General features: G+C 40.2%; 1 protein-coding gene across 5 annotated transcripts in view; it reads left to right on the plus strand.

Annotated features, from left to right (window-relative positions):
- Positions 1-18,518, plus strand: part of rbm33.L (RNA binding motif protein 33 L homeolog) — a 92,576-nt gene that overhangs the window by 46,509 nt on the left and 27,549 nt on the right. For all 5 annotated transcript variants that reach the window (XM_018267132.2, XM_018267130.2, XM_018267128.2 and 2 more), the window contains 3 exons: positions 544-1,269; positions 14,808-15,125; positions 15,231-15,425. In XM_018267132.2, coding sequence (XP_018122621.1) covers positions 544-1,269; positions 14,808-15,125; positions 15,231-15,425 — 1,239 coding nt within the window. The remainder of the gene's footprint in view (positions 1-543; positions 1,270-14,807; positions 15,126-15,230; positions 15,426-18,518) is intronic.

Genomic DNA, 18,518 nt, shown 5'->3' on the forward strand with positions numbered 1-18,518 from the left:
AAAAACGAAGCACTCCAATTGCCATCCCGTCAGCGATTTACGTTCTAGCCGGCGGAAGGCAGTTCGTGGGGGTTTGGTCGCCCTGAAGAAGAGATTTGTTGCTGGGCAACTAATCTCCATGAACCTGAGCGTGTGCTCTGACCCTAAAGCATTGCAGGGTTAATGTTACACTATGGGGGGCATGTGCAAGACTCTCTGTCAGCCACATACACAACCTAAAGCAATGTGATTGGTGCAGGACTGTATAAGGGGCAGACTGATTGCAATTGACCATTTACAGTCTGAACTATGGCAAATATATATCTGGTTAGTATTTTAAACCTCTTTATTTCACAAAAAATAACATTCATAGAGGGAAAAAAGCAGTTTTTGGGAACATTGGGACAAAAAGTTGATGTATAATCTGGGAAAACCTTACTTAAAATCAGAGAAATATATTATAAATTGCATTTGTTAAATGCAGAGAAACTTAAAATCAGAGTACTTAAAATCGAGGTTTCACTGTACTTAAAATCAGTTTTTTTTTTTGTTTTTTTTTTTTAGCTTCCCGATGAAGATGAGGAGACCAGAAACTATCGTTTAAAGATAGAAGAACAGAAGCGATTAAGAGAAGCAATATTAAAACAGAAGGAGTTGCGTCGTCAGCAACAAGCCGGAGCTAGGAAAAGGGAATTGCTGGAAAGACTCTCGCACCAGCAGCAACAGCAGCAGCAACAACAACACCAGCAGCAGCAGCAACAACAACAACAGCAGCAGCAACAACAACAACAACAGCAGCAACAACAACAGACTCCTCCAGGGCCACAGCAAGGCCCAGCTGAGCAGGAACTAAAAACAAGCCCTGTTGCGAATAACATCAACCCGATACCACCCCACACTGGCACACAAGTACGTCCAAATGTGAAAAATAGACTGCTAGCTCAGAAGCCAGACACACTGCCAGCAAATGTACCCCAGAAAATCCCTCCGTTGCAACTGTCAACTGGAACCAAAACCCCTGTTCAGGGACAACCAAAGAAGATTGTAAAGAAGACTGTGCCCAATAGGGTAATGACTGATAATGCAGGTCAGAAAGTACAAGTTCGACCTGCTGTTAATAACGCACAGTTACGGCCACAACAGATAACAAAAGTGGCCTCTGTGCAGGGACAGCTGCAGGCGGCCAGACCAACTGCCACTAAGAGGACAGTTATGCAGAGGTCAAACAGTGCAAGCGGAGAAGCTACACCTACACCCGCCAAAGTGCGCGTCATCAAGTTATCAGCAGTGGTAAGTGCAAAATTTTGTATGTTATCTGTTATCTGTTTTTCTTTGCAAAAATAGGATCACTTGATACGTACATAACAAATGCAGGTTAATGACAGTTATCCCTTTATAAGGGGGCGGTTCACCTTTAAATGGGAACTATCACAAAATTAAAAGATTAATATAAGCTTCGCCATACTGAAATAAGAAGTTTTCTAAATACAATCAATTAAATATTCTGTACCGTTCCTGAAATAATCAAGTTTAACTTCACTATCCCTCTCTCAGCATCTGTTTCTCTTCATTCTGTCTTCATTCAGCAGTTGGTTGTCAGATAATCTTTGGCAGCTAGATCCAATATATCTTATAGGGGGGCTTCCTTTTGCCCAGAAGATGTATTAGAGCTCACTCTATTAAAATTACCAGAAATCCTGTCTCTACATGCAGAATTGGTGCCAAAGGCAGTGATTTTGTTTATACTGGAATCGGTTATTTGAATGAGCTCTAATACATCTGCTAACAAAGGAAGCGCCCCCCCCCCCCCCCATAAGATATATTGTAGGGATGCACCAAATTCATTATGTGGATTCGGCCAAACCCCCAAATTCTTCGCGAAAGATTCAACCGAATACCGAACCGAATCCTAATTTGCATATGCATATTCAGATTCGGTTCTACTGGGCAGAAGGATTCAGCCGAATCCGGATCCTGCTTAAAAAGGCCGAATCCCGGATTCAGTGCATCCCTTATATATTGGATCTAACTGTCAATGAATATCTGACACCCAACTGCTGCATGAAGACAGAATGAAGAGAAACTGATGCTGAGAGAGGAATAGTGAAGATTTGATTATTTCAGAAACAATTTTTAATTGATTGTATTTAGAAAGTTTCAATTTTGTTTAAAGTTTTGATTTGATTCAGTATGCTGAAGCTAATATTACATTTTCATTTTCACGATAGTTCCCCTTTAAGTTAAGTTTTAGTATGTTATAGAATGGCTAATTCTAAGCAACTTTTGAATTGGCCTTCATTTTTTATTTTGTATATTTTTTTGCATTATTTGCCTCCTTCTGACTCTCCAGCTTTCAAATGGGGGTCACTAACCCCATCTAAAAACAAATGTTGTGTAAGGCTAAAAATTGTTATTGTTAATATTTTTTTACTCCTCTTTCTATTCAGGTCCTCTCTTATTCATATCTGAATCTTTTAGTCAAGTCAATGCAATTTCCAGTTTGAAATTTCTGTAATTTGGTTGCTTGGGTCCAAATTATCCAAGCAACCAAACTGCAGAAAGTGCAAACTGGAAAGCTGCTGAATAAAAAGCTAAATAACCCAAAACCACAAATAATAAAAAATGAAAACCAAATGCAAATTGTCTCGGAATATCACTCTCTACATCATACTAAAAAATAATTTAAAGGTGAACACCCCCTTTAAATAAAACATGTTTCCATTGGGTGAGACAAAATCCAGAGGTGGTCTGAATGGAAGTGTCTGCAATTGGTATGTTCATGCAACAGAAATAGATTTATTGAGCATACTCCCTTGATCCAAAGGCTTCGTCCTCTTAGGGTCAGGACACACGCTCAGATTCGGGGAGATTAGTTGCCCGGCGACAAATCTCCTCTTCTTCGGGGCGACTAATCTCCCCAAACTGCCTCCCGCCGGCTAGAATTCAAATCGATGGCGGGATGGCACTTGGAGCGCTTAGTTTTCCGAAGTTGGCTCACGAGGAATCTTCGGGCAACTTCGGAAAACGAAGCGCTCCCAGTGCCATCCCGCTGGCAATTTAAATTCTAGCCGGCGGGAGGCAGTTCGGGGAGATTAGTCGACCTGAAGAAGAGGAGATTTGTCGTTTGGCCACTAAATCTCCCCAAATCTTTTCGTCTGTCTCTGCCCTTAGTCACCTAGCGCTAAATTGCCTCTTCTTCTGGGCGACTAATCTCCCAGAACTGCCTCCCGCACGCTAGAATGAAATTCGCCGGTGGGATGAGGCTCCTTCGGAAAACTAAGTGTTCCAAGTGCCATCCTGCCGTCGATTTACATTCTAGCCGGTGGGAGGCAGTTCTGGGAGCTTAGTCGCCCAGAAAAAGAGGTGATTTAACCCCAAGACGACATCCCCAAACTGCCTCCTGCCGGCTAGAATGAAAAACGCCGGCGGAATGGCACTTTGGTCACTTAGTTTTCCGAAGTCGCTCGAGTTGCCTCATCCAGCCGGTCATTTACATTCTAGGCGACGGGTGTCAGTTCTAAGAGATTAGTCGTCCTGAAGAAGAGGAGATTTGTCGCCAGGCGACTAATCTCCCCGAATCTGAGCATGTGTCTTGACCCTTATGGGTCTGGGTTCCTTTTCATGCTTCTTCCTGTACATTTTAAAGGAGAAGGAAAGGTTAAAACTAAGTAAGCCTTATCAGAAAGGTCCATCTAAATATTCCAGTAAACCCCCAAAGTAATACTGCTCTAGGTCCCCTGTCAAAAGAAACACTGCATTTCTTTCCTTCTATTGTGTACACATGGGCTTCTGTATCAGACTTCCTGCCTTCATCTTAAACTTCATTGCCCTGGGCGTGAGCATGCTCAGTTTGCTCCTCTTCCCCCCCCCCTTCTCTACTTTAATCTGAGCCCAGAGCAGGGAGAGACTCAGGCAGGAAGTGATGTCACACCAAATTAATACTGCAGCTCCTATCCTAAACAAACAGAGAGTTTCTAGAGCTGTTTACTCAGGTATGGTAAAACATTCTACAGAATAAATATAGCATTCTAGCTTGCACTATTGCAGCTAATCTATTGGCAATAAAATGCCACCGTAGCTTTCCTTCTCCTTTAAAGGAAGCTGCCCCTTCTTATAATTGTGCTGTACATCTTTTCAGGTTTCTAATGACATGGGGCAAATGTCAGCTTATTGTAATTACAGCAACTAGTGCAGTGACCCATAACTACCAGCTCTGATTGCTGTCGATAGTGTAATAACTAGTGAAATCCTGAGGGATGCAGGACTGTGACAAATTGCTGCCTTTTTACTATGTATAAACCATAACGTTATCATACCAGGAAAGAGGCTTTTTATACGAGATACATTACAAGCGACGTCGGTTCTTCTGCTTTTCTTTCTGTTTTTGAATCCCACTTGTTTTCTCTGGCATTTGTTGGGGGTGCATCAGTGTAATTTATAAACACTGGGCAAATTTGCACTTGGGCAGTAACCCATGGAAACCAATCGGATGACTGCTTTCAGTGCTCAACCTGCAGCTGGCTGAAAAAAACTGATCACTGATTGGTTACTGCCCAGGTGCAAATTTGCCCAGTGTTTATAAATGAGCTCCACTAAGTATGTCTTGCCAGCCTTCATGCACTTAACCCGGAAACCCGTTAACCAGAAAGGCTCCATATTACAGAATGGTCATCTCCGATTTTTAAGCAAAAAAAATGCAATACATTATTTAAAAATGATTTCCTTTTTGTCTGTAATAATAAAACCGTACCTTGTACAGGTATGGGATCCATTATCCGGAAACCCATTATCCAGAAAGCTCCGAATTTCGGAAGGCCGTCTCTCATAGACTCCATTTTATCCAAATAATCCAGATTTTTCAAAATGATTTCCTTTTTCTCTGTAATAATAAAACAGTATCTTGTTCTTGATCCACACTAAGATATAACGAATCCTCATTTGAAACAAAACCAGTCTATTGGGTTCATTTAAATGATTTAACATATGAAGGTCCAAATAATGAAAAGATCCGTTATCCAGAAAACCGCAGGTCCCAAGCATTCTGGATAACCGGTTCCACACCTGTACTAGATCTCAACTAAGATACAATTAATCCTTATTGGAGGCAAAACCAGCCTATTGGGTTTATTTAATATTTAAAAAAAAATTCTACTAGATTTAAAGTATAAAGATCCAAATTATGGAAAGATCCCTTATCTTGAAAACCCCCAGGTCCCAAGCATTCTGGATTACAGGTTCCATTCCTGTACTTGATCTCAACTAAAATATAATTAATCCTTATTGGAGGCAAAACCAGCCTGTTGGGTTTATTTCATGTTTAAATGATTTTTAGCAGGGGTAATGTATGGTGATCTGAATTACACAGACCCCTTATCTAGGTTCCAAGCATTCCGGATCATGGATCCTGCTTTATAAATAGTCAGTTTAGCTGTTAAGGCCATCAGAATGTTCATTTGCACACTATTTTCCCACAGAATTTTTCCTCTTTTACAATTCAGACAAACATAGGCAGCTGCACCGATGGGTGACAGTTGGATATGGTCAAAACAGAGGGCACTTGGCAGCCAATGAAATTGCAAGGATTGTGACAGTTGCTAGTGGGGCGCGAGTGGAAAAGCCATGTTGGCAGATAGATTGGGTTTTAATTGTGTGTGTGCTGCTTGAGGGTGTCACTGGACTCCAAAGGTTTAGATTGATCACCCATATGGTTGCAGTGATAGGACAACTGAGAAAAAACTGTCAGATAGGAGCACACAATAAAAATCCCTATCAACAAAACCACTTTTAAGTCATTTGCTTTTTCTTTCCCCATCCCCCAGGTTAAAGTTAAGAGTTTGATTGCTGATTTTAATTGTTTTGGTGGGAGAAGAAAAAAATGCTCTTTATCATGGAAACCCCAAGAGCTTGCTTCTTAAGGCCAGTAGGCATTAGCGTGTCTCAGATTGATATATTATATTTGCTTCATTGAGCCGATTTCACACTGTAAAGGCCACTTGGCACATTGTTCTGGCTTATCGAGTTTTTCTTTTTCTGTGAAACATTAATTTGCTTATTTAATAGGCATTCTTCTCCCCCCATCTGTTTCACACTGGTGCTGTTCGTTCTCCTGCATATGATTTAGCAGACACAACATTCTATTGGGTTCAATAGGAGGCTGAAATATGTTTATTTTTGTCTCTGCCTGTGGTTCCTGTTAATTTAAACATGGTACAGTTATGCGATACGTTATCCGGAAAACCGTTATGTTACAAATTATGGAAAGGCCGTCTCCCATAGACTCTGTTTTATCTAAATCCAAATTTTTAAAAATAATTTCCTTTTTCTCTGTAATAATAAAACAATCGCTTATAGTTACATAGTATCATAGTTAAATCGGGTTGAAAAAAGACAAAGTCCATTAAGTTCAACCCCTCCAAATGAAAACCCAGCATCTATACACACACCCCTCCCTACTTTCACATAAATTCTATATACCCATATCTATACCAACTATAGAGCTTAGTATCACAATAGCCTTTGATATTATGTCTGTCCAAGAAATCATCCAAGCCATTCTTATAGTCATTAACTGAATCAGCATCACAACATCACCCGGCAGTGCATTCCACAACCTCACTGTCCTGACTGTGAAGAACCCCCTACGTTGCTTCAAATTAAAGTTCTTTTCTTCTAGTCTGAAGGGGAGGGCTCTGGTGCGGTGATCCACTTTATGGGTAAAAAGGTCCCCTGCTATTTGTCTATAATGTCCTCTAATGTACTTGTAAAGTCTAATCATGTCCCCTCGCAAGCGCCTTTTTTCCAGAGAAAACAACCCCAACCTTGACAGTCTCCCCTCATAATTTAACTCTTCCCTCCCTCTAACCAGTTTAGTTGCACTTAGTCTCTGCACTCTCTCCAGCTCATTTATATCCCTCTTAAAGGGATACTGTCATGGGGAAAAAAAAAATTTCAAAATGCATCAGTTAATAGTGCTGCTCCAGCAGAATTCTGCACTGAAATCCATTTCTCAAAAGAGCAATCAGATTTTTTTATATTCAATTTTGAAATCTGACATGGGGCTAGACATATTGTCAATTTCCCAGCTGCCCCTGGTCATGTGACTTGTGCCTGCACTTTAGGAGAGAAATGCTTTCTGGCAGGCTGTTGTTTTTCCTTCTCAATGTAACTGAATGTGTCTCAGTGGGACATGGGTTTTTACTATTGAGTGTTGTTCTTAGATCTACCAGGCAGCTGTTATCTTGTGTTAGGGAGCTGTTATCTGGTTACCTTCCCATTGGTCTTTTGTTTGGCTGCTGGGGGGAAAAGGGAGGGGGTGATATCACTCTAAGGTGGCCATACACGGGCCGATAAAAGCTGCCGACAGACCAAGTCGGCAGCTTATTGGCCCGTGTATGGGGGCCCCCGACGGGCTTCCCCGATCGAGATCTGGCCGAAAGTCGGCCAGATCTCGATCGGATGGGGTTAAAAATCCCGTCGGATCGCGGCCGCATCTGTTCGTTGATGCGGTCCCGCGATCCGACCGCCCGTTTGGCGAACGCTAGGATCCGATCGTTGGGCCCTAGGGCCCACGATCGGATCAGCCCGATATTGCCCACCTCAAGGTGGGCATATCGGAGGGAGATCCGCTCGTTTGGCGACATCGCCAAACGAGCGGATCTATCCGTGTATGGCCACCTTAACTTGCAGTACAGCAGTAAAGAGTGATTGAAGTTTATCAGAGCACAAGTCACATGACTTGTATCCCTTTTCCCATGACAGTATCCCTTTAAGGACTTGAGTCCAAAACTGCCCCCATACTCCAGATGAGGCCTCACCAGGGACCTATAAAGAGGCATAATTATGTTTTCATCCCTTGAGTTAAAGCCCTTTTTTATACAAGACAGAACTTTATTTGCTTTAGTAGCCACAGAATGACACTGCCCAGAATTAGACAACGTGTTATCTACAAAGACCCCAAGATCCTTCTCATTTAAGGAAACTCCCAACACGCTGCCATTTAGTGTATAACTTGCATTTATATTATTTTTACCAAAGTGCATAACCTGTATTTATCAACATTGAACCTCATTTTCCAGTTTGGCAGCATCCTGCATGGAACCTATAGTTCTGCACAATTTAGTATCATCTGCAAAAATAGAAACAGAACTTTCAATGCCCACCTCCAGGTCATTAATAACTTGATCCCAATGGTTTCACGAAGATTGAGAACAGAAAGGACGCTGAAGCAGACTTACTGCTGATGTGCAAATTTATTGTCCACACAACATGTTTCGGGCAACATATGCCCTTTTTCAAGTGTGACTTGATTCCAACTAAGATATAATTAATCCTTATTGGAAGCAAAACCAGCCTATTTGGTTTTTTTTTCATGTTTAAACAATCTTCTATTAGACATAAGGGGTGGTTCACCTTTAAATTAAGTATGTTATAGAATGGCCTATTCTAAGGAACTTTTCAATTGGTGTTATTTATTTTTTGTAGTTTTTTTTAATTATTTGCCTCCTTCTTCTGACTCTTTCCAGCTTTCAAATGGGGTTACTGACCCCATCTAAAAACAAATGCTCTGTAAGGCTACTCATTTATTGTTATTGCTACTTTCTACTATTCTGATTTCTATTTAGGACCTTATATTCCAGTCTCTTATACAAATCAGTGCATGGTTGCAAAGGTAATTTGGCCCCTAGCAACCAGATGGCTGAAATTGCAAACTGGAGAACTGCTGAATAAAAAGCTGAATAACACAAAAACCACAAATGGTAAAAAACAAAAATGAAAAACAATTGCAAATTGTCTTGGAACATCACTCTCTACATCATAATAAAAGTTAATTCAAAGGTGATCAAACCGTTTAAGGTATTAAGATCCAAATTACGGAAAGATCGATTATCCAGGAAACCATAGAAACAGATTAGTTTTGGTCTATTTGAGTAGCAAGAACTGTGCATGGGTCCACTACCACATGTTGCATATAAATTAGAAACATGCATAGTATCTTGCTTAAAACATTTATTTGTGCATTTCTTTCATGGTAAATTTCACATTAATACATCCAAACAAAGCTTTTAGCTTTTGATTTGTTTTTTTTTGGGGGGGGGGGGGAGGTTGCCCCTGCAGTGACTACAATTATAAAGAAAACTCATCGGACATTTCTCTGGTCATCGCAAAGAACATTACAAAATGGCCAGCAGGTGGCATTGTTTACAGATTCATTATATTAGAAGTGAAAATACTGCGAATACGTTGAAAACGAGAAAGTAAAAAATTTGCAGAATTGCACAGAAGAGCATTCATTTATTTGAATGTTTTTTCTTATGTACTGCATGTTCATTTATGTAAAAACAAAAAAACATAACAAACAAGGGAAAGTTGTGCTCACCACTATTTTTTAAAACCATTAGGCGCGGGTTCAATGAGGCTGTGACCACAAAATACATATAGTCAAATACAAGAGTCCTCTGCACTCAACCCATTATCAATATACTTAAGACAGCGACATTTTGTGCATACTGCTACTAAAAAATGCCTTACCCTTTAAACAAAACAGGGATTGTTTGTCCATATATTGCAATATATTTAAGCTGGCCAACTACGTCAAAGTCATCCCATATCTGGCCAGTCCTATGCTCAGTTTTATCTGATTCATTAAGAATTCTATTGCTTCATTATACATTTTACAAAGGGACTAGGTATTACCTGCAACTTAACTTGCTGCTTTCAAAGTAAACCTCCATACTTGGCTGCCCTTTTATTAGACACCAGTGGGATCACCTGACTATAGCTGGGAAGGGTGGGAGCTACAACATGGAGCTGGTCACTGCTCCTGTATAAACTATAACAAACAAGGGAAAGTTGTGCTCACCACCCTTCCCAGCTATAGTCAGGTGATCCCACTGGTGTCTAATAAAAGGGCAGCCAAGTATGGAGGTTTACTTTGAAAGCAGCAAGTTAAGTTGCAGGTAATACCTAGTCCCTTTGTAAAATGTATAATGAAGCAATAGAATTCTTAATGAATCAGATAAAATTGAGCATAGGACTGGCCAGATATGGGATGACTTTGACGTAGTTGGCCAGCTTAAATATATTGCAATATATGGACAAACAATCCCTGTTTTGTTTAAAGGGTAAGGCATTTTTTAGTAGCAGTATGCACAAAATGTCGCTGTCTTAAATATATTGATAATGGGTTGAGTGCAGAGGACTCTTGTATTTGAAAACAAAAAAACACACACGTGGATCATTGTTTTTTCACACACAGGGAACATGAAATCTATTGGTGGGGGCAATTTCTTCGGCAGCCTCGCAGTTACAGCTAGAATTTGATGAAGCTTATATTAAATTGTCATTTTCGCGATAGTTCCCCTTTAATGACCACCATTTTGTGAAGGACTTTTATCGAGGAGCCTCTAAGCCAAAATCATTTTTATAAGCTCAGTGTCCTGTGCATCCTCCATGTTACTTTGGGTAGGATGTGTTTTTTTTTTTTTTTTTTGCAATGCTCGTGTTGTTGTTAACTTGAATATAATGCGTCATGCTTATATTTGCAAGATGGCAGGCGAGTAAAGGTGGCCACAGACGTTAAATGACCAATTTTAGTGCAATACGACATCCGTCAAACTATTGTGAGGTTAGTGGGCACGGAAAGATCATGCATCTAATGATTTTTCGAAAATTGATCGGCCAGGTTAGAAAATTATCGTTTACGGTTAAATTTGTCCAATTGTCTGCAGGACCAAGCAGGCATCTACCCACAGTTCTCCTGGCTTCAACTAGATGATATTGCTTGAAAGATCTCAGCTGATGGACAACTAGTTGTACATTTAAACAATCGTTTCAGGATATGCTTGGTCTTACAATAACAAAAAAATAAAATTTTAACGTCTGTGGCCACCTTAAGTGGACCGATGACAAAGAGGCATTGGCCTTAACATGCAATTCACAAGATGCTGTCCTGTTGTGTTCCCTGATAATGTTATCTACCTTCTCAATATATCATATAATACACACAATCCTATAATACACACTATCCTATAATACACACTATCCTATAATACACACTATCCTATAATACACACTATCCTATAATACACACTATCCTATAATACACACTATCCTATAATACACACTATCCTATAATACACACTATCCTATAATACACACTATCCTATAATACACACTATCCTATAATACACACTATCCTATAATACACACTATCCTATAATACACACTATCCTATAATACACACTATCCTATAATACACACTATCCTATAATACACACTATCCTATACACTATCCTATCCTATACACTATCCTATCCTATACACTATCCTATCCTATACACTATCCTATCCTATACACTATCCTATCCTATACACTATCCTATCCTATACACTATCCTATACTATACACTATCCTATACTATACACTATCCTATAATATACGCTATCCTATAATACACGCTATCCTATAATATCACTATCCTATAATATCACTATCCTATAATATCACTATCCTATAATATACGCTATCCTATAATATCACTATCCTATAATATCACTATCCTATAATATACGCAATCCTATAATATACGCAATCCTATAATATACACTATTCTATAATATACACTATCCTATAATATATCATATGAAATGTCTGTCACCAGCCCAGAAATTCATTTAATGTCAACTGAAGACGCACAATTAATCTTCCTGAGGTTTTCATAATACCTTGACAGAAAAGAGTTGCCTGTTTGGAGGATTTGGATTTCGGGGCTTAGGAGAAGATAAGGGAAATTAATTTTTATTGTGGTTATTACCGGCTAACAGCACCACAAAAGGGCCCAGTGAGACGGTTTAGCGAATTCGTCAAGTGTTGTCACTTCACAATAATGCTGCTTAACGTCTCCCGCTCGTAATCAAGAGATGAGATTTCTGCTGAGAGGGATTAATCAATTTGCTCTGCGCTGAATGGGAGTCTGAAGCAGGGTCCCTTCTTGGGTTCCGAGGAAGAGAGTAAGATTTGATCTCTCAAATAGGCTGACTGCCTACTTCATCTTCATTGTGCAGCACAATTCATCCTAAATACCCCATTATGTTAGCAATCGAATTTTTTTTTTTTTTATAAAGACGTGGTTTTGATATCTTCCCTATTGTGCAGCTACTTTATAAACTCTCCATAAGATCGATTCATCCACAATACAGATCAGTTCCATTAAAGTGTCACATTAGAGGCCAGGAGGGGCTGTGAAACACAGACATGAACCATGTTGTACCGACATTAACACATTAATCATAATTATCTTCTTGGTACAGGTATGGCATCCGTTATCCGGAAACCTATTATCCAGAAAGCTCTTAAGTAAGGAAAAGTCATCTCCCATAGACCCCATAGTATCTAAATCATCCAAACTAAATGATTTCCTTTTTCTCTGTAATATTAAAACAATAGCTGGAACTTGATCCCAACTAAGATATAATTGATACTTATTGGAAGCAAAACCAGCCTATTTTATATTATATGATTTTCTAGTAGACTTAAAGGAGAAGGAAAGGCTAAAATTAAGTAAGCTTTATCAGAAAGGTCTATATAAATACACCAGTAAACCCTCAAAGTAATGCTGCTCTGAGTCCTCTGTCAAAAGAAACACCACAATTCTTTCCTTCTATTGTGTACTCATGGGCTTCTGTGTCAGAATTCTCGACTTGCACCCAACTCATCAAGACCCGCACCCAACCGGGCCCATGGATGCCAAATAGAACTTTTGCTTGGGGCTGATTGGTCAGACACGTGGGTATCAAGGGAAACCACAATGTAGTGTGGCTCCTCTCATTAAAGGAGAACTAAAGCCTAACTAAAGAAGTAGCTAGAAATGTTGTTCATTATGTTTTGTGCTTCTGTACCAGCCCAAGGCAACCACAGCCCTTTAGCAGTAAAGATCTGTGTCTCCAAAGATGCCCCAGTAGCTCCCCATCTTTTCTTTCTGCTGATTCACTGCACATGCTCTGTGCTGCTGTCACTTACTGAGCTTAGGGAGCCACTCACAATATACAGTACACATAGAATAGAAATGTCACAATATAAGGCTGATTAGTAATTAATACAGATAATTACTACATGGCTGCACAGAAACCAGTGCAATTAGTATCAGAATTTAATAATCAGCAAACCTGTAGCATCAGCTTATATTACAGGGGAAGCTCATTTTCTGCTGGATAATTAGTGACGAGCCCTAAGCTTAGCTTCTCAACAGCCAATCAGAGCCCACTGAGCATGTGAGTGTCACAGACACTTTGCAAGATGGTGACCCCCTGTGACAAGTTTGAAGTCCTGGATCATTGCTGCTATTGACAAGCTGAAACTTTAGGCTGGTGCAACAAGTTCATTATATAAAAATGTCATTTTTAGCTATATAAATTTTTAGGGTTTAGTTCTCCTTTAAAGGATAAGGTAAGCTCCAGTTGATGGGGGGTGCCAAATGTTAGGGCACCCCCCAAGGACTGCAACTACTTAACTGATACCCCAGGTGGTGTCCCTGTTAGCAGATAACTGCACAGGGCTGGGGCACTTGCACATGATTGAACCTCCTTTATTCTTTCTTCAAAGCAGCCGACATAGAGTAGAGCATAAACAGCCGGATTTTTTATTAAAGTTCAGCTTTTAATTCTACTGCACATGTGCACCTATGCAAACAGAAGAAAGGAAGAGGCTAGCTCACTCACAACTGCCCTAGGCCGCTGCCCAGGCTATCCGTTAAGTCATTCTAATCCTTGGGGGGTTCCCTAACATTTGCCCCTCCCCTCCCTGGACTGGAGCTCATGTTTTCCTTTAACACGTCTATGAGACCTGTTATCCAGAATGTTTGGGACCTAGGGTTTTCCGGAAAAGCAATCTTTCTGTAAGTTTGATCTTAAATCTGCTAAAGAAGTAATTTAAACATGAAATAAACCCAATAGGCTGGTTTTGCCTCGAATAAAGATTAATTATATCTTCGTTGGGATCAAGTACAAGCTACTGTTTTATTATTACAGTGAAAAAAGGAAAAACATTTTAAAAATGTCAATTATTTGATTAAAATGCAGTCTCTGAGAGATGCCCCTACCCATAATTTAGATCTTTCTGGATATCGGGTTTCCGGATAACAGATCTCATGCGGTTTTTTTTTTTGTTTGTTTTTCTTTTTAAATAAAATCTGCTTGTCACTACTCTGTGGAGTGCGCTTTAGTCAAACATGGCTGCTCCCATTCATGCTTATGTATATATTTCCTTGTTATTGCTGTTAAAGGGGTTGTTCACCTTTACATTTTTAGTATCTTATAGAATTCTAAGCATTTTTTTTAATTGGCCTTCATTTTTTCTTTTTTCTTGTTTAATTATTTGCCTTCTGACTCTTTTCAGCTTTCAAATGGGAGTCACTGACCCCATCTAAAAAAAACAATTTCCCCCGTAAAGCTGCAAATGTATTTTTATTGTTAAATTTGACTACACCTCTTTCTATTCAGGCCTCTTTTATTCATATTCCATTATCTAGTTTAAACCAATGCACGGTTGCTAAGGTAATTTGGACCCTAGCTACCAGATTGCTGAAATTGCAAACTGGAGAGCTGCTTAGTAAAAAGCTAAATAACTCAAAAACCAAATGAAAACAAATTGATATTTGAGATAATCTGCACTCTCTACATCATACTAAATGGTAATTTAAAGGTGAACAGACCCTTTAAATGGACGGTACGGAGTAACACCTGAAATGAAGAAGCCCTGGATGCATTTCTACCTAAAAGAGTGTTGTATGATGCACAGTTTTATTCATTGTTTTTTTTCTTTTTGTCACCAGGGAGGAGACAATGGCAATTTATCAACAGAGGGAAATTTCCCTGTACAATCTCTTCAGCAGAAAACAAACCCACAGCAGAGACCAAACCCACAGCAGAGACCACCATTTCAACAAAGACTGCAGCAGCAGCAGCAACAAAGGCCCGTGCGAAAAGTGACAATAGCAAAAGGAACTGCTCAGCAGCCGCAACAACATCAGTTTCATGGTCTCACTCCGCCTCCACCTTTTCAGGGTCACGCACAATTCTTCCATTCTCACCCGGTGTCTGCAGGCCCTCGGTTTATGAATAGTGTTCAGGGACATCACCAGCCCAACAAGGTAATCCCAAAATTTCTGCACGCTGTGTGGCAAGTGATGAAACAGGTGCTTGTGTTTAGATTTGGGAAAGGGCAAATTGACTTCATAAAGTTTCCATCTTGGCAGGTGATTATGCGTGGAAGAGGCAGAGGAGTAGGAGGACAGATGGGCCGAGGACGCATGATGCCAAATAAACAGAACCTGCGCGTAGTGGAGTGCAAGCCTCAGCCTCAGCCGTGTGCTGTGGCTGTTGAAGGGCTTTCTTCGTCGACTACCGATAGCCAGTTGAGAAACATGCTGATGTCAGTCGGACCCATTCAGGTAGGTCATTTTTCAAAAGTTTTCATCCAAAGAGTTGATAATATTTTAGTGGCTAAAAACCAAAAAGAAATCTAGAACGGGCATTTTAAATAATGGGGTTTCTTAGCAGGACTGCGTTGCTATGAAAGTATTATAATATTTTGTTAAACAAAGGGATACTGTCATGGGAAAACGTGTTTTTTTTCCAAACTACATCCGTAAATCGTGCTGCTCCAGCAAAATTCTGCACTGAAATCTGTTTCTCAAAAAAGCAAGCACATTTAATTTTGAAATCTGACTTGTGGCTAGACATATTGTCAGTTTCTCAGCTGCCCCCAGTCACGTGACTTGTGCGTTGATAAACTAAAGCCACTCTTTACTGCTGTACTGCAAGTTGGAGTGATATCACTCCTCCCCCAGCAGCCTAACAGAACAATAGGAAAGTAACCAGATAGCCGCTCCCTAACACAAGATAACAGCTGCCTGGTAGATCTAAGAACTGCACTCAAAAGTAAAATCCAAGTCCCACTGAGACATATTGAGTTACATTGAGTAGGAGAAACAACAGCCTGCCAGAAAGCAGTTCCATCCTAAAGTGCTGGCTCTTTCTGAAAGCACATGACAAAGCAATATGACCTGAGAACGTGCCTACACTAATATTAGAAATTAAAAAAAAATACACTTGCTGGTTCAGGAATAAAATTTTACATTGTAGAGTGAATTATTTGCCGTGTAAATATTGTAATTTAGAAAAAAACTACAGTATAAAAATCATGACAGAATCCCTTTATTTGTTTTCTCTCTTTAAAATTACCCACAGCCCCCAAAATAACCTTTCTCCCTCCATTTAGTTTAAGTTTTGTTTCTCTGATACAAGCAGCTGAACTGCAGCTCTTTTAGCTACTTCCTTGTCTAGTGTGAAGCTCCACCCCCTGAGCCCTCTTCACTCTGACTATGAAGGCCTCAGAGAGGTGCATACTGGGCATGCTCACTGCCTCTGCTCCAATAGAAATCAATCAAGCCTGCCCAGTAGGCACCTCTTTGAGGTTTTCATAGTTGAAGAGATAAACGCTTAGGGGGTGGAGCTTCACGCTAGACAAGGAAGTAGCTAAAAAGGCTGCAGTTCAGCTGCTTGTATCAGAGAAACAAAATAAAACTAAATGGAGGGGAAAAGGTATGTTATTCTGGGGGCTGTGTAGAGTAATTTTAGCAGATTTCAAAATAAAAAGCTTACTTTCCTTTAAAGGGTACTTGAAACCGCTTTGTGTGAGGAATGGGTTTAGTTGTTTACTCCATACATATCTGGGCCAGTTTGAATTTCCCTTGTAAAACTGTACAGTTGTTATCAGGTTACTTGCCGGCCATTATAAGACCTTATTACTGATACCGGGTCACGGAAATGATGTCATGGTAACTCTTGCAAGGCTGTGAGAGTTCATAGAAAATTCCCTCACCGTTGCATTGTTCCCTGATGCAAAGTAGTAGTGGATAAAGGTTGGGGCTAGGGTGTGCCAGTGGAAGAGGTGTCCAATATATCTCTCTAGAAATCAGTTAAAAGCAGATTAGGGAAGGGGCTTTCTGACTGCCACTCTGTTCCTCCAGCAGCGTTCAAACACCCCGTGTGCCATAGTGAAGTTCATTTATACGGTGTACTACGGAAATGACTAAATTAGGCCCTAAGCACTAGAAATAATATGCTTGCATGTTTGATATGTTAGCTCCACAGGTCGCTTGGTAATGTACACACAGAGGGAGAGTGATAGTTGGACATGAGGGCTGCTTCTACAGGTTGCTGCCATTAATCGCCTTGTGTAACTTAAAGGAGAAGGAAAGCTACCAAAGCAGTTTATTGCCAATAGATTAGCCACTATAGTGCAAGCTGTAACACTATATTTATTCTGCGGAATGCTTTACCATACCTGAGTAAACAGCTCTAGAAGCTCTCTCTGTTTGTTTAGGATAGCAGCTGCCATATTAGCTTGGTGTGACATCACTTCCTGCCTGAGTCTTTCCCTGCTCACTCATAACTCTGGGCTCAGATTATGACAGGGAGGGGGAGAGGAGCAAACTGAGCATGCTCAAGCCCTAGCCTTGGAGGTTTAAGCTGAAAACAGGAAGTCTGATACAGAAGCCCATGAATACACAATAGAAGGAAAGAAATGTGGTGTTTCTTTTGACAGAGGACTCAGAGCAACATTACTTTGAGGGTTTACTGGTGTATCGATATAGATCTTTCTGATAAAGATTACTTAGTTTTAGCCTTTCCTTCTCCTTTAAGCCGAAGTTTTTAGTCTGGGGTATTACGGGGTCCTGGCAGCTCTAACTCTGAGTGTTAAGGTTGGGGAGGGTAATTAGACCTCTATTTGTCCAAACTGAAAGTTTTATCTGTAAGTGCGACATGGTACATTGGCAGATGAGAACATAAAATGAGCCTCCGCTCCATTTAATACCCAGAGTTGATCATGAGAATCTATGAAGAATTTCTTGGCCATTTTGATGCTTTTCTGTTCACCTCAGCCTGTAACGTGCACATGTAGTCTTCTCCAGTCAATGTCTCGCAGCTGAAAATTGCTGCTTTGCCAGAATACTCAAATACGTCTTGTCTGCTTTGAAAGTGATAGGGTCAGCAACATATATACGTGGCCTCCAGCCATTCAGACTGTAGATGCCAATTGATATGAGGCTCCTCGGGGCTTCAGCATCACTGGCCTGGGGGAGGTTTCTTGCCTGGAATATATTTATACATATATGTATGTACAGTCTGTCTAATGTATTTAATTCAACATGAATGTGTAGTGATATTCCTGCTTAAAGGGGACCCGTCACCCAAAAAAATATATATTCCAAATATTATTCTATCGCATTAGTCAAGCAAAATGAACTTTAATTACACTGTATACATTATTTGAATCTTGTTTTCTTCAGTCTGGGAATTCATAATTATAACAAACAGGCAGGAGCCATTTTGTGGACACTGTTATTAAGACAAGTCTTGTATCATCTCAGAATCTTGTTTGTGCACCAGAATGGGGGACCTGATGTCCATCCCCACGCACTGGCTACACAATTAAATGGTGAAGAGAGTGGGGGACCTGATGTCCATCCACATGCCCT

Source organism: Xenopus laevis, chromosome 6L (assembly GCF_017654675.1).
Source record: "Xenopus laevis strain J_2021 chromosome 6L, Xenopus_laevis_v10.1, whole genome shotgun sequence".
Taxonomy (NCBI): domain Eukaryota; kingdom Metazoa; phylum Chordata; class Amphibia; order Anura; family Pipidae; genus Xenopus; species Xenopus laevis.